The following is a 17,665-nucleotide window of genomic DNA, read 5'->3' on the forward strand; positions in this document are numbered from 1 at the left end:
TGATGGTCAGATCCACAACCAAAAGTTTGCCACGGCGTCATGCATGGTGCTATACTTACAAGTGACTCTTCTGGACAGCCATAACTGATTCCCAGGGTTCCTGACTCCTCTAACAAGTTGAAATCCTTCTTTTGAAACTGGAAACCCTTCATGCAGCCCTTAAAGCCAGTATTTACTGTGAGGTGTGGGCTAACATTGCTGGAAAACAGTGTCAAACAGACTGCAATTAGCTAACCCTAATCCTCACAAAAGTACTTTTCCCCCTTTTTCCCCTGTCATAGCATTCAGAAAACTTGAAAAACACAAACCTCTTGCCCCAGTCAATCCCAATCCCAGCTTTTTATGTACAGCAACTATTTCCCCATGTTTTATATTCTGAAAGGTCAAAATACATCAACACTTACAAATGTTAAGGAGGGAAATTGGTGAGTATGCTGAAGAAATCATGTGGAGAAATCTTGAGAAGTTTAAAATAGCAACTGAAATTAAAATGTGGTATGATTTCTATTTTTAAGAAGAAAAATATGGGTTTTGACTTTTGTCTTATGAACAAATCTATGAAAGTTATGTTTCAGTTTTTCCTCTATGAACTGCCCCAATAGGCAATTCCAGTCTCATTTCAGGAAACAGACAGGACTTAACTAGCAAAACAAATAATACCAACAGAGGTAATGGATTTGGGACCAAATTCAGATCTCACTTACACCCATGAATCTTTAATTAAATGGTTTCAAGGTGGTAAATGAGAGCAGAATATAGCCTTCAGTAATCCTTTTAATGTCAGGTTTGAGATTGCTAGCACAGCAATCTGTAGTGACTACTCTTTCTCAGACATTTTTCTGTTGTGCTCATCATAATAGTATCTGAGCACCTAACATCATTGAGTTTATCCTCATAACACCCTTTGGAGGTAGAAAAGTATTATCATCCCGATTTGACAGATGGGTAGCTGAGGCACAAGAAAAGTGAGGTGACTTGCTGAGGGTTCCATAGAAAGTTTCTGTAGTGGAGCCAAGAAATGAAACAGGATCTCTCTAGTCCCAGGCCAGTGCCTTAATCACCTTATCATTGTTTCTCTCTTTATCTGTGGATAAAGGTAGAACTTCAGTTGGCATTTGCACAAAGATGTTAGAAGATACTCAGTTACTGGCACATAATGGTGCTATTTCAGAATTACCTCCATCAACTTCCACAGGGGTAAATTAAACACTGACTGTGCTAATAAACCTCAAATGATCTGGGAGATTCAGCCTAGCTGAAGTCTGGATGATTATCAGCAATTATTTGTATGTTCTAAACAATAAGCACAAAGTGCCTCATCTAATCCCCATTGAAGTCAGGGGAAAACTCCCATTCTCTTCTGTGGGACTTGGATCAAGTCCTAATAAATAGGTTAAGGGGCTGATCCTTCCTCATGTGGGTAATCCCTTTGGTTTGTTACTTCAAATAGCTACTTAACTAGTTAAATATCCCTAACTGGGGGAAAAAAATGGTGTGAGGGAAAAATACATGAATGGGATTCCAAATTTGTTCATTTGAAGACAAGAAAAATGACAGAGGAAAAGGCTACTGGAGTGAGTGAAAATATACTGCCTTGGAGGAAAACCAGATTACTTCCTAAGTCTATTAGCTAGTTGCAAAGTAACAAATTCAGTAAAATGTAAATCTCCTCAGGAAAATCAAGTACATGTTGATGGAAGATGAATGGAAGATAAAGATTTAATTCAGATTTTGGTTAGGATGGTTGGTGAATATTTTCCAGGAACAAAGGAATTTCCATATCAATCAGAGCAGTGTTCTATCTAGTCTGCTATCCTGCTTCGGACAGTGGCTAGTAGTGGAAGGTATCAGAATCCTCATAGTGGGAAATTCTGGAGTTACCTGCCTGTAGAGCGTTTCTTCCTAGCCATCGTCACAGTGATCAGTTTATTCCTTGAATTATGATGGTTTATATTTATTGGGCCAGATTCTCAGATGATGTAAATCAGTGTAGATCAACTGACTTCAATGGAGCTATATCAATTTACACCACCTCAGAATTTGGTCCATTATATTTTTATCTTATATAATGTAACTGTGGATGTTTTCATTCTCTGTATAAATATCTAATTTTTAGGACTGTCAATTAATCACAGTTAACTCAAGTGATTAACTCAAAACAAATTAACTAGATTAAAAGAATTAGTCACAATTAATTGCAGTTTTAATCACACTGTTAAACTATAATAGAATACACATTTAAATGTATGATAAATATTTGTGGATGTTTTTCTACATTTTCAAATTGATTTCAATTATAACGCAGAATACAAAGTGTACAGTGCTCACTTTATATCATTATTAATTACAAATATTTGCACTGTAAAAAGATAAACAAAAGAAATAGTATTTTTAAATTCACCTCATACAAATGGTGTTGTGCGATCTTTGTCATGAAAGTGAAACTTACAAATGTACAACTATTTTTTTCCGCATACATGCACTTAAAAACAAAACAATGTAAAACTTTAGAGCCTATAAGTCCACTCAGTCCTACTTCTTGGTTAGCCTATAGCTAAGACAAGCAAGTTTGTTTACATTTATGGGAGACAATGCTGCCCATTTCTTATTTACAATGTCACCTGAAAGTGAGAACAGGTGTTCACATGGCACGGTTATAGCTGGTGTTACAAGGTATTTATGTGCCAGATATGCTAAATATTTGTATGCCCCTTCATGCTTCGACTTGTACATTGCAAGTTTATTTTTTTGTTTGTCTTTTCTTTTTTTTTTTACAGTGGAAATATTTGTATGTCGAAAAACATCAAAAATATTCATAATAAATTTACATTGGCATTCTAGTATTGTTTAATAGTGCGATTAAAACTGCAGTTAATCATGATTTTTTTTAATCTTGCAATTAATCACAATTACTTTTGTTTGACAGCCCTACTATTTTTTTTTTTTTTTTAGTATGGCTAGGCTCTTGGCTTCAATGATATTATTTGGCAATGAGTTACACAGGTTAATTACTCATTTTGTACAACTGTATTTCATCAGTTTTAAAGTCGTTACCTTTCAGTTTTGTTTGATGTGCTATGTTATTTTGCTGTTATGAGAAAAGGCAAAGAAATGTCCAATATACCTTCTCTATACCATTCATTATTTTATATTACACACATGACCTACGTTAAAAAACATTAATAAGTTTGCAAAGTGAAGCACTTAAAAAGTAGTAAATGCCAGACTTAATGTTGCCTATGCAACCTTAATTCAGCCCCTTTGTGTGTATGCATTATGAGAGAATCTTTAATTAGTATTTTTTTCCGCAGGATTCTCCCTCACTCGATGCACAGAATGGATTTTGCTCACTGAATGAGCAGCTATTTATTTTTATTTATTTATTTTTCATTTTCTCCTCATTGTTCAGAGTCTGGCCCCAGCCATTTACTACACACTATTCATACCATGCACTGAATATAGAATTATTAATTTTCTCATGGACTGTTCTATGGTGTTCATCGCTATAGTATGAGTGTTTCATAAATCTTAATTAAGTTTATTTTACAACACCCCTGTGAGGTGATGGATAGTATTATCCCTATTTTACAGCTGTAGAACTGAGACACAGAAAGATTAAGGATGAAAATATCTGCTAATTTTGGCCACCCGAGTGAGATGAGTAGGATCTGATTTTTCAGAGTGTTTAGCCTCGTGTAGGACTTCATTTATTCAGCGCACAGCTCCCATTGACATCAGTTACAGCTGCAAGTCAGCTGCACTTCTGCAAGTCAGAATTCAGGGTCTCAAATCAGGCACGCAGAAAATGGGGAACACAAAATTAATGACCACCGGTGATAAGTTTGGTTTAAATGACTTGCCCAGCTTCACATGGCAATTCTGTGGCAGAGGCAGGGATCAAATCCAATTCTCCAGGGCAGCATTCAACTGCCTTAGCCATAAAGACCATAAAGTTGCACATCTTCCAACTTCTGCAACAAATGAGGCAGGGGTCCTACAGACAACAGTCTCCTTTATAACACAGCCCTGATTAATCCTCAGAGCAGGTCCATCCTGTTCACTGAATGAGGCAGGGGTCCTGTACTTAACCTCATTCTAGCAAAAGGCTGAACCATTTTTCTGCAATTTTTCAAAAAGTGTTCAATCTGAGGTGGAGACACAGCATGGAAATTTTTTACCCCACACGATTAAAGTCTGGCAAAGTTATAAGCAACTGAAAACAAATCTTACAATGGGAAGTGTAATAATGCAGTAGCAGCTCTGCCATCATTTCAGAGTACTACTTTATGCATCTAACAAAATCTTCTGGCTGATCCTAAAATAGGAGCAGAGAGTGTTCATGGTCCTACTCCTGCTCATTTTAGGAAGTAGGACCTGTACTCCCTAATGGGACTATGCTTGGACTTTGTCCAATGGCTTGAGGGGAAAGAGAAGGATCCCTGGGATCTCTCCTCAAAACCTTTGCACATCAGTACAGGGACAGCTACATTTGAGCCCAAGGATAAATAGAGACTGATTTGAACTAAGGTTTATAGTGGAAAAAATCCCTTTATCTGAAAATATGATTGAGAGTGAGATATGATATCTGTGTTCATAAGCTAAAGGCATTTTGCTCAAAGAAGAATGCTTGTTGAAAAGAAGGGGGATTAGCTTTTCCTATGTACATATATGTATATATATTTGTTTTCATACACTCTTTAAACATTTATTTTTGTCTCAGCTGTACTGCAGTTTCTGTTATCCTCTGTGGAGACTCTTCTAGATCACATGACTAATTTCAGCCAGCAGCAGAGCTACAGCCATCTTGGATCAATGTACAGATGCCAAGTTCTTTATACCTGGAGCTCTGAGCAAAATTAAAATGGAATCTTAGAAGCTGTTTTTCCTGAAGGAGCAAAGGTGGTAAAACACACCTTCTTGCAAACCATTGTGCGACAATGAGATAAGTACTGATGGAACCTGGACTGTCAACAAACCTGGACTTCAAGATCTCGGAAGGAGCACCCCCTATGTAGATATCAGTGAATGGCATTGCTTTCTTTTCATTTTCCACACTTTTTATATGTCGTCTGTCCACCACCAAGATCATCTTCTTAGAATTGTGATATATAACAGAAATCTGAAAGGAGAAATGAACAGTTCAACTCCAAATGTCCAAAAATATTGTCTTTTAGAAGTTATCATGCTGGGTTTGCCAAATTGGCATTTTTAATAAAAGGGAGTCTATAATTATTGTCTATTGTACTTTTTAAAATTAACAATTATTCTAATTAGTCAAAAAGAGGCTTGTGAATCAGTGGGGAGCTGACAAGAATGACTAGTAGTGAGTTCATTTCAATATAATGATTTCTCTAATGGCCAAAAACAAACAGAAGCCTTCTTTCATTTGCTTGTAAAAAATAATCACAGGCCAAATTCTATACTGGTGTAAATGGAGCACTTCCATTGACTTCAGTAGAGAATTTGGATATGTCTTTAAATCTGATTTTATTGTTGAAACTTAGGGCTTAGTTCTGCTGACACTTACACAAGTTAAATACCACTGTAACTCCACTGATATCAATAAACAGACTCCTAATTTGCACCATGTAAGTGAGAGAAGAATCATGCCCTTATGGTTCAGATTTATTACTGTCATTGTCACAGCTATGATGGCTTGAAGCAAATTCTCTGGAACCCCTAATGCAGGTTGCTGAATGCCTAAATAAGTGTCTATAGTTCCAACACCAATACTGAATTTCATTTGAGTAATTTCTTTTGTACCGAAATGGGAGTTCAACACTTTGTAATACAGTAGCTGCTAAAACTGACTGAGTTAAAATAGTGATTTGTGGTTGTAGAGAACCATATTTATGAAGTGCTTTCCTCTGGATATATAGTGTAACAAAGTTCCTCCTCTACGTTGGTGGGTCTTACGCTTATTGGTGGATTTACTCACCTTGGAGCTTCACGGCAGCCCTCCGCTTGGCCATTTTTCCGAACCCACAGTCCAAGTAGACTCCTCCTGTGTCTGACCAGGAGTTGGGAGGATTTGGGGGGAACCCGGGCCCACCCTCTACTCCGGGTTCCAGCCCAGGGCCCTGTGGAATGCAGCTGTCTAGAGTGCCTCCTGGAACAGCTGTGCGACAGCTACAACTCCCTGGGCTACTTCCCCATGGCCTCCTCCCAACACCTTCTTTATTCTCACCATAGGACCTTCCTCCTGGAGTCTTTGTCCGAGAGGTTTTCCGCGAGACCTCTCCGGGCTGCTGGTCTTCTACCAGGACCTCCTCCGGACCTGGAAACTGTTTTCAACGACCAGGTCCGTGGTGGCCACCGTGGGAGCAGATCTCCTCGCGGAGCCCTTGCTACACAACCCCCAGCTCCGTGTGCAGGCGGCGGAGTCCTGCTCGGAGCGCCAGAGTTTGGTCCTGGCGGAAGTCACGAGAGTCGCAGACCTCCTGGACTACGACCGGGGAGACTGGCTGGATCCCCTGACACTTGCTCGGCGCATGGGGCTCTCCAGACCTCATACCCCCCGGCGCATACTTCAGGAGGTGAAGGCCGCCTTGACGCCCGCTGCTCAGGCTTATCTCAACCGAGCCCTGTGCGAGGGCGCACCCCGCCCACCCTCTACCCCAGGCCCGCCGGACCTTTCAATTGGGCCCCTACCCCGTAGATCCCAACAAACCCCTCACCCTTTCACTGCGAGCCGGCTGCATAAACTGCAGCCAGTCAGCTTCCAAATCGCGCCACGGAAATATCTATACACACTCACGCTTCACACCCTTCACGCCCACACCCTGGTGTTCCACCCCGATACAAAGTGGTGGGACCTCCTGCCACCTTTGGAGGGTGAGCAGTCCCAGTGGGCCAGCCTGTATTCCACCTTGGTCCCAAGGCCCGTCGGGGACATTAGTTGGCGGCTCTTTCACGGAGCTGTGAGCACGGGCGTGTTTTTGACGCGGTTCACCCCCATCCCGGATATTTGCCCTTTTTGCAACGTGAGGGAAACCCTGGCACAAGTATATTTAGAGTGTGCCAGGCTGCAGCCCCTTTTCCGGCTCCTCACGAACATTTTATTACGCTTTTGGCTACACTTTTCCCCTCACCTTTTTATCTACACACTCCCCATCCGTGGCCCCACAAAATCGCGAGATCTCCTGGTTAACCTCCTCCTAGCCCTAGCTAAAACAGCCATTTATAAAACCAGAGAGGGGAAGTTGGCTAATGAAGCGTCTTGTGATTGTAGGACCATTTTCCAATCCTCAGTACATTTACGTATCCGGGCGGAGTTCCTCTGGGCGGCGTCCACCGACTCCCTTGATGCCTTCGAGGAGCGGTGGGCACTGTCCGAGGTTCTCTGCTCGGTGACCCCATCCGGTTCCCTCCGTCTGACCCTTTGATTGAGGGGAAGAGCGAGAGACCCCAGCCCCAGCCGTTGCCGCTGTGGATACCATCATCACTGTCACCTAGGAGGGGTCTTATCACACGTGGTGTACGTCTCCCCCACCCCCAAACCACCCACGCCGCAGCCGTGCCCATCTTGTCGGGCACTCTCAGGAGAGGAATAATCTGTGACACTGGGCGTGGCACTAGGTAACTCGAGGGGGTGGAAGACTATGAGTGTCGAGGAAGCCCCCCCGCTCTAGGCCACCAGGTAACTCAGGAGGGTGGAAGACCATGAGTGTCAAGGAAGCCCCCCTGCTCTGGGCCCAGGCTAGCCTGAACACTTCTCCCTCCTGAAGGATGCTGTGTTATACCTTGTGTTTGCTTTTGTTTTGTTGCATAGTTTTGCTTTATCCTTTTTGGTGATTCTTTGTAAGTGTTACACAAATAAAATTCTTTTCTGCTTTAAAAAAAAAAATTACTCTCCTGTAGCCATCTGGCCCGACCCTGTCACAATAGTTTTATTCTGACTTTTAATACTTTTTAGTATTAGTATATTTTTTTCTGCCCGGTGTTCCTTGCCACTTCATAGCAAAACTGACACATTTGGTATTATATAAAATCTGACCCATCATCTTTTGGTTCTTTAATTATAAGAGAAGCAATCGAGCATTATGCTTTATTATTCTTGGTGTGGCTAGCTAAATAAAAATACTTTCACATCAGTATTACCTCATGGAATTTTGCATCATTTATTTGAGCCTTCTTCATCGAATCTTCAAGAAGCATGGGGGTGGTGCTGAAGCCAAAGTCATAGCGCAGATACAGGAATCCATTCTGCATCACTAGACTGAAGAACATACTCTGTACAAAACAAACAGCATTAAAGGAAAGTATAAAGACATCATTCTTATGCAAGCAATATAGAGATGGATATATTATATGATTCAAGATGGTTGAACTATTAATTATGAAAAATTTATTCACTGAAAATGGTGTTTTACCTATTTGCAAAATTATCATAATTTTCCTGGATTTTTTTATTCATAAATTGTTTGATAAACAGTATTGATTTGGAATTTTGGTGAACTACTGTTTGAAACATATACTTATTCAGTATTCTGAATTAGGTTTTCAGGCTGTGCCATTGGTCACCTATGCCACATGCTATGGACTCTATTCTATGGTTGGATAACCAAAACTTTATAGTGACAAGGTGGGTGAGGTAATATCTTTTACTGGACCAACTTCTGTTGGTGAGAGAGACAAGCTTTTGAGCTTACACAGAGTAAACTTGAAAGCTTGTTTCTCTCCCCAACAGAAGTTGATCCAGTAAAAGATATTACTTCACCCACCTTGCCTCTCTAATGTCCTGGGATCAACACAGCAACACCAACACTGCATACAAAACTTCATAAGCAGAGCAGCACTCAGCTAAATCATTAAGGTAGTGAATTTTTCAGGGGAACAAATGGGGAGCACTTAAAGGAGAGAGAAATACCACGGCACAGGAGGACCAAGAAATCAAGTTGAATTCAAGTTCTGTGGCATAGAATTAGTTTGGTAAACCATCTAAACATGTAAGGGAGTAAAATGGATCAATTTACAGCTGCTGGGGATCTGGCCAGATGTTTGTTTTTATATTTTTCTAACATTAATATGACAGTCTCTAATGGAGAAAAAAGAGCGTTAAACCTCAGAAAACACTACAAAAGGAACAGGCCAAACTTGTAAATAAAGTAAAAAGAATCTTATTTTTGCATATTTATGAGCTATCCACATAGAACATAACAGTGGTAGCTGGTTTTGTACAATCCAACTAAAAATGTCCATCAACAGAACTGGTCTTCAACAGCTTATGTCCAATATGACTGTAGTTTCCATCACAGAGTACAAAATTACAAAGTACAATTGAGACACAATTTTTGGAATTTCTGCTCAGAAGAAACCAATTATTGATCCACTACAGAAGAGTTTTTGGGTAGCAACTGCTGCTTAAAGCAGAGCTGAGGTTACTGGTGGTTTTCAGATGCTGTAGAGCAATCTGCACTACAGAAATCTCTTCTGTAAGTATCCCTGGCGGAAAACATTGCCAAGTAAGTGTTTTCATTAAAATGGAATTAATTCATTGCAGTGAAGTCTGTGCACATACTGTATCAACATACATTTTTACATCCTTATGAGCCAATATTGGCATACGGGGTGGAATCTTCCATTTCCTTCTGTCATTTGCTGCTGCTTGCAACTGTTCTATGGTATTGAGATAACCTGTTCTACCCTGCCGGTGAAGGGTTCTTGTTAGGGTTTCTCTTGGGTGCCCTTGTTTCCTGACACTGTCTGGTTTCCACTTGACAGCTTCATGGGTGTCTGTGTGTTGGAATCCGGAGTACATGTTCCAGATATGTCCAGCACTTCCTTCTGATTCTAGTGGAAACGAGCTGCTGGTTGGTGATTTCTCAGACCTCTTCGTTGTGACGAAGTCTTTCCAACCAATACCCAGTATCTTTTGTAGGCACTTATTTTGTAAAGCATCTACTTTTCTAACTAACATTTTGGTAGATCTCCAGCTTTCACAGCCATCTATTAGCACTGAAATGTTGTTTGAATTAAAATGCATCTGTTTTGTTCTGGTGCTGTGTTTCTTTGATTTCCATACGATGTTGCATTTAGTAAATGTTGTGGATGCCTTTCTATCCTTGATGTCACTTCTTTCTTGAGGTCTCTATTAGCCGATATGGTTCTGTTCAGGCAGGTGAACTGTTCTACTTTCTTGATATTTTTGCCATATCTACACAATAAATTATTTTCTTTTGCTTCATTAAAATTATTTTAACCCAGACTGGGCTTGCAAGTTTGAGGAAGAGATGCCTCAAGACACAAGTCTGAGTTTATATTCAAAATTTTGTAAAGCCTAAAGATGTTTGGATGTGGGTTTTTTGTTCAGACCATTCTAGAGGTAGGGGACAATCTTAAACTTCTGAAAATTTGGGGGTGCTTGGATTCACCATTTTGGTTTAGGATAGTCTCTAATTCCAAGTTACAACAATAACTAACTATATTGGTTCAATGAAAACTATTATCTCATCCACCTTGTCTAGTGGTTTGAGCATTGGCCTGCTAAAGCCAGGGTTGTGAGTTCAATCCTTGAGGAGGCCATTTAGGGATCTGGGGCAAAAATTGGGGATTGGTCCTGCTTTGAGTAGGGCGTTAGACTAGATAACCTCCTGAGGTTCCTCCCAACCCTGATATTCTATTGCACTGTATTAACAGAGTTCAGCCATCTATCTACCAGGGGACAAATGTATAGAACTTCATGTCAACTACTATATAGTAACATCTGATAGCACGGACAGTGCATTCATGTTTAAATAAAAGTAAAAATACTGGGTGTGATTATCTTCTCACTTTAAGTGGTTTCATGCTACCCTAACTCCACTGAAGTGCTCATTATGCCACTGTGGGAGCAGAATTAGGGCCAATGAGAGTAAATCAGAGAATACTAGGAGCTTTGTACCCAGTACTTCAGGTTCCTCATGATATGTGAGCAGAAGGGAATTTTCTCTTCCAAAATGAAATATAAATCATCCACGTTGGGGGTATTGCACAGTAACTGTGCAGAATAGGCACAAGAGAAACAGGGGACAGTGTGAGAACAGAATTTTATACTCACTCCATTAATCATCAGGAAAATAAGCCCGTTGTCTATTGGTGTTCGAACTTCTATGTCAAAACGAGTCACCTGGCTGAATCTTCCTCTTCTCTCAATGTTCCTCACCAAACCATAGCCAGAGCCATCAAAGAAATAGCTCACAGCTCTGCTCTGAGTGAAGGCCAGCTTATTCCTAGCATGGAAAAAAACCACAGAAACAAGCAAGAATTAGAACCCATCTTAGAGCATTCTTAGCATTATGACCCTGCATTAAAGATCCAGGGAGTTGTTAACATTTGGGTGTCAGAGTTTATAACACTTTCTTGGAACAGTCATCCTGAACTTTTATTTATCCCTGGGGGGGACGGAGACTTTAGGTCTCTGATTTTTTTTATTTTTACACTGGTGTCTGAGAATTTTCCCTGAAAAATTATTTAGGGCTGTGATAGTATATCAGTCTCCCTTATCATAAGGTCATGTGTTGGTTTTGTGGTACAGAGTCATAGATATGTATGTGTGGAAGGGATGCTGAGAAGTCATCTTACCCAGCCCCTGCACTGATACAGGACCAAATAAACCTTGACTATCCCTGAAAAATGTTTGTGTAACCTCTTCTTAAAAATTTCCAGTGATGGGGATTCCACAACCTCCCTTGGAAACCTATTCCAGAGTTTAACTATCTTTATAGTTAGGAAGTTTTTCCTAATATCAAACCCAAAACTTCCTTGCTGCTGATTAAGCCAATTACTACTTGTCCTGCCTTCAGTGGACCTGGAGAACAATTGAGCACTGTCCTCTTTATAACAGCCCTTATCATATTTGAAGGTGTTCTGGGGTCCCACCCCTCAGTTTTCTTTTCTCAAGACTAAACATGCCCAGTTTTTTATAGTTATATGTTGGAAACTGGAAAGTTTTGAGGCTCATTCTTGGACAGGTGTTAGGGCCATAAGCCTTCCTGATTATAGGCAGAGGTATTCTTTTTAAGGGTTATCCAACTCCCATAGAAGTCAATGGGAATCCAACATGTACTTTAACTGAAGATGGATTGGATCCTCAATTATGCAAGGAATGTACCCTTCACACACTGTTACAGAGATGTGGCAAATAGGGCTTTTTCACTCAAAGTATCTGCTCTCTGTAAGAGAGATTTGGAAAGAAAATCCTATACTTTTGTTGCTCTCTTCAGATTTATTAAAATCTACATTTATTTCCAACAATACTAGAGTTTCTTCCTCTCTGATCATACAGATATACATCAAAATGCAACACAAAACTAGAGTTCCTGACTACCAAATGAAGAAACTTCCCATAAATATTTACAGTAAATGAATTTTACAGTTTCCCTTTAAGTGGAACATTTCTCATTCTTTCTGCAAAGGGCTTAAAAAGAAGAAAAATCTTTACTGAATAGTTCAGGAGCATATGACTAATGGCTCTGTGTCAGAGGAGCAAATAAGCCATTTGTGACAATTTGTGCAGATGGAAAATAACAAAGAAAATGTACAATTGTAGAACAGATCAAGCCAGTTGGTATATTCAGGAAAGGTCAAGTTAATATTATCCTGATATTCTTCTCTAAAACGAAACAAATGAAGTAGCCATTCGGTTCTGCAAACATTGCAGGCTATCAAATAACTTCATTGTAACAACTGAATTTTTCTCTACCTGGCACAAGGTGGCGATACAGTGGTGTTCATATTGTAGATGTGCTTGAAATTGTATAAACTGATTATATCATCATTCAGGGTGGCCAGTTCCAGGCAGCCAATGAAGCCAGGCAGGTTCAAACTGGGAGGGAGCTGTGCAGAGAAGGAAACAAAGGCAAAAGGGTAAAGTCAACATATGTATTTCATTCAGAGATGCCAAATTCATTTGTTCATGAGATCAATTTTGTTTTGAAGCTCTTAGTATTAGGCTATGTCTACACTACGGACCTTACAGCAGCACAGCTGCACTGCTGTAAGGTCTCCTGTGTAGTTACTCTATGCCGGCATAATTAAACCACCTACAACGAACAGCGGTAGCTATTGGCCACACCGTCCACACCGGCACTGTCCACACCGGTGCTTTTGACAGTGAAACTTCTGTTGGGGTGTGTTTTTTCACACCCCTGACCTACAAAAGTTTTGCCAGCAAAAGTGCTAGTGTAGACAAAGCTTTAGAGACAAGATGGCTGAGGTACAATCTTATATTGGACCAACTTCTGTTTATGAGAGAGACAAGCTTTTGATCATACACAGATTTCAGAGTAACAGCCGTGTTAGTCTGTATTCGCAAAAAGAAAAGGAGTTCTTGTGGCACCTTAGAGACTAACCAATTTATTTGAGCATGAGCTTTCGTGAGCCACAGCTCACTTCAGAGTTTTTCTTCAGGTCTGGGAAACCTACTCAGAGTGTCACAGCTAAATACAAGGTGGACAGATTGTTTAGCATAAGTAGTTAACACATATTTCAAGGGACCATTCCAGGTAAAGTGGCCTGTTAACACCCCTCTTAAAGTTAGTGAGCCAGATATGGGAAGTGGTGTGTCCAAGCATGGGGATAGGCAGTTATGCTGTGGTCTACAAAGGAGTAATGAATAACCGCTGAAGAGAACAAATGCTTAGATAGGACTACTACAAATGAGAACTTCCACCATAGTTTTTAAAGACAAGGGGCAAAAGAAAAAGGAGTTAGATTTTAGGGTATGGTGCTATATGATGCTATAATGATTTTATGACTAATCCCAGATCTATTTTAGTCGAATTACACAATTTATTATCCAAAGACCTGAAGAAGAGCTCTGTGTAACTTGAAAGCTTGTCTCTTTCACCAACAGAAGTTGGTCCAATAAAAGATATTATCTCACCCACCTTGTCTTTATGATATTCAAAGAACAACATTTCATAACAATCTAAATGGAAATATCCCCCAGTATTTTGTGTTCATTTCATTTACATCTCTTTGTGGTTTAAAGGCCATTTCATACCACAAGAAAGGAAAAAAAAAGCATGTGAACTCTGAGAGATTCTCGCATATTCATGGAACTTATCTTTGCCAGTAGCTAAAGTTCAGCAGAGATTATTTTAAATAACTCAACAATGATCACTGCAAATTGAATTTAAATTGCCTTGTTAGTGAAAGGGAAAAAATTAAGTGATGTAAAAACAAAATGAAAGTAAAGCTGGCAGAATTAATGCAGCAGTCTTCCAATGTTAAAAAATGCTGCACTGTAGAATAGACATAGCAGCAGCAAACGTTTCGTCAGCACATTATCTGCCTGTTACAACCAGCATTAATTGGCATATCAGTTGGCTTTTTCCACAGTCATATCAGGTCCTCATTGGGATTTAGTAATTCTGCTGAACCATCTCTGGTGTGCAGATTTACATCCCTGAATAGATATTTACTGATTAAAATCTTTAAGAGTCTTTGATGTTTAGAAAATGGGTTTTCCAACTAATTTTCACAGAAGTAGCAAACAATTTATGGCTAATATTAGGAACATATGGATGTCTGCACCATGAATTCTATAGGGTGTCTACCTTGAGGCCACTATCACATTTCAAATTGGCCATCCAACAGCCCTCACATAGGAAAGTCTCTATGCCAAACTTGGTACCCAGCGTTGACAGAGTATAGCAGAAAGCACGCATTGTTCAGTTGGGCTACTAGGTGTCCATCTAGAACAATAACTCCGTATTTTTTCTCTAATTACATGTCAGAAACATTTTACTGTAGCCAAGATGAATCTGATCAGCTTCTCATTGGAGGACATTCTATGTAGATGGTAGCATTAGCCTTGGTCAGTGCTGCAGATTCCAGGGAACTTGTTGAAGAATCGTAATGTGGTATGTGACTTAATAAGGATGTTTCCAATAACCAAACCTTTCCATTAATGACAAGTTTGTAAAGGAAGTCCCAGCAGCCTGGGTTTGATTTATTTAAATTTCAATATATACAGAAGAGTTATTTGATCTACCTTAAAATTTGAAGGCACTCCACCAACATAGAAGACGGTATTTTTGGGCTCCAAATCCAAAAGGGAGTCAGCACCAGGGACCTCTCCTTTTTTGATGAATTTTTCTTCAGCTGTGCTGCTAGGGCTCGGCACAGTTAGAAATATTTTGCCATGCTTTCCCACCCTGTTGAAGGAATTTGGAGAAAAAGAGGGCTGCATAGTCATATCTTTAGCTTGATGGTTAGATATAAGAAACAGGAAAAGATAATTTTAAAAAAAGTTTTTTTGGTTGTTTAGTGTAAATATTTTCCCCACCAGAAAAGCATCACCCATCTGGTGTTCTGGCTGGGATAAAAGTGAGAAATTACAGAGATTGCAGTGGATTCTCCTTCCATTTATGACTTGAGCCTGCCCTCTTGGAGTCAATGGGAATTTCTACTGACTCCAATGGAAACAAGATTAGACTTTTAGGCTTGTGCCAATGAATAGCTCCATTGAAGTTGCACTGGTGGAAAAATGGTGGAGAAGAAATACAGGCCCAATTGTTTTTTCTGGAGCTCTTGGGGCAAATATTTGGGTCAAGTGTAGGATCAGGGAGAAATGGAAAAAATACGTTGTTAACTATGGAGGAGACATTTCTGTTTTCTAGCTTTTTTTCACCTTTCCTAAAAAAAAAAAAAGTGTGAGTGTGTATATATATAATAGTGTGAGTTAACTGCAATTAAAATATATATATATTAGGGCTGTTGATTAATCGCAGTTAACTCATGCAATTAACTCAAAAAAATTAATCGTGATTAAAAAAATCACGATTAATCGCACTGTTAAACAATAGAATACAAATTGAAATTTATTGAATATTTTTGAGGTTTTTCTACATTTTCAAATAAATCTATTTAAATTACAACACAGAATACAAAGTCTACAGTGCTCAGTTTATATTATTTTTTATTACAAATATTTGTATTGTAAAATGATAAACAAAAGAAATAGTATTTTTCAATTCACCTCATACAAGTACTGTAGTGCAATCTCTTTATCATGAAAGTGCAACTTACAAATGTATTTTTTTTGTTACATAACTGCACTCAAAAGCAAAGCAATGTAAAACTTTAGCGCCTACAAGTCCACTCAGTCCTACTTCTTGTTCAGCCAATTGCTAAGACAAACAAGTTTGTTTACGTTTTTGGGAGATAATGCTGCCTGCTTCTTATTTACAATGTCCCCTGAAAGTGAGAACAGGCATTTGCATGGCACTGTTGTAGCTGATATCGCAAGATATTTATGTGCTAGATGCACGAAAGATTCATATGCTGCTTCATGCTTTGGCCATCGTTCCAGAGGACATGCTTCCATGCTGATGATGTTCATTAAAAAAATAATGCGTTAATTAAATTTGTGACTGAACTACTTGGGGGAAAATTGTAAGTCTCCTGCTCTGTTTTACTGCATTCTGCCACATATTTCAGCGCTGGTGCACTGTCTACACTGCGCTTTACAGCACTGAAACTTGCAGAGCTCAGGGGTGTGTTTTTTCACACCCCTGAGTGAGAAAGTTGCAGTGCTGTAAATGACAATGTAGACAAGGCCTTAGATAGTTAAAGTACCTTATATAGGTACTGCTGAGTTTTACTTGTTCACTTGTGAAATTCTCAAACCAAACTGATCTCATAAGAAATAGAGCAGCTGCACATAAACACTTTACCTCTCAACTTTGATGATACTGAAGTAAGCAGGCCAAGAGCTGATTGGCTTGGAGTCCAGTGGTATCTCCACATCTCGACCTCCCAGATTATAAATATACACCAGGTTGTCATTCTTGATCGCAAGACCCATATAATCTTTTGCCTAAAACATCAATGAGTTGGGATGACAGGGCTACTTGATTCACTCATAATCCAGAAAATCTAATAAATGTTAGACAGTTTTAGACAAAAGAGAATATTTATGTACAACTAATAAACTAAAGCACACCTTCCACTAATTATATTGTTTCAGTAGATGGCACTGTCCAAAAAGTATGGCTTCAAATCCATTTTGGATGAAGTAATTGCCAGGTTAAATATTTCTAAGACATTTTCTGACTGAAATCTATCACATGCTCTTGCATGTGCCTACTGTTTACTAGGCAGTATCAATATAGGAAGTGGCAACAAAGTCTTGTCCATATGCACCATAATCAGATCTGCTCTCAGCAGGGAATTTCTTAATTTACATGCACTGTACACAGAAATTCCTTTTTTTAAAAAAAGATTAAAAAGAAAAGCCCTTGACTCCACCTTTCCAAACTACCAGTTGGCCCACATTGCACAGAGTTTGTGAGATGTGTCTTTTTTGTTTTCTTTTAACAGTAAAAATTTAACACAGTTGCTTCACAACCCTTTTTGATAAGGAGAGTGCAAGCCCTTTCTAAGTGTTTAAAAGTAGCTATGAGGAGGGTATTCAGTAGCAGTAGCACATGCCACAGGCAAAGAAACACTCTTATCTCTAAGACCTTTGAACTGCCAGACTTGAAATCTACATTGTCAGCAGTACAGTGTTGATTACATGTTACCCACGAAAGCCTGGCAGACAGAAGTAATTGCTTCAGAGCAGTTCAATACCAGTTGAGTGTGGATGGTAAGTGTAGTTTACAGAAGCTAGCCTCTGTATCTCAGTGCACCAGGCAATGCAATTTGCTACTTGGATAGAATATTTTATTGGAGAGAG

General features: G+C 39.4%; 1 protein-coding gene across 1 annotated transcript in view; it reads right to left on the reverse strand.

The window, feature by feature from the left end:
* LAMA4 (laminin subunit alpha 4) overlaps positions 1 to 17,665 on the reverse strand; it is a 150,142-nt gene that overhangs the window by 23,701 nt on the left and 108,776 nt on the right. The window contains exons 20-26 of the mRNA XM_077811707.1: positions 16,662 to 16,804; positions 14,978 to 15,140; positions 12,683 to 12,816; positions 11,039 to 11,210; positions 8,101 to 8,232; positions 4,977 to 5,119; positions 60 to 198 (exon numbers count right to left, since the gene is read on the reverse strand). Of these exons, the coding sequence (XP_077667833.1) occupies positions 60 to 198; positions 4,977 to 5,119; positions 8,101 to 8,232; positions 11,039 to 11,210; positions 12,683 to 12,816; positions 14,978 to 15,140; positions 16,662 to 16,804 (1,026 nt within the window). The remainder of the gene's footprint in view (positions 1 to 59; positions 199 to 4,976; positions 5,120 to 8,100; positions 8,233 to 11,038; positions 11,211 to 12,682; positions 12,817 to 14,977; positions 15,141 to 16,661; positions 16,805 to 17,665) is intronic.

This window comes from Eretmochelys imbricata, chromosome 3 (assembly GCF_965152235.1).
Source record: "Eretmochelys imbricata isolate rEreImb1 chromosome 3, rEreImb1.hap1, whole genome shotgun sequence".
Taxonomy (NCBI): domain Eukaryota; kingdom Metazoa; phylum Chordata; order Testudines; family Cheloniidae; genus Eretmochelys; species Eretmochelys imbricata.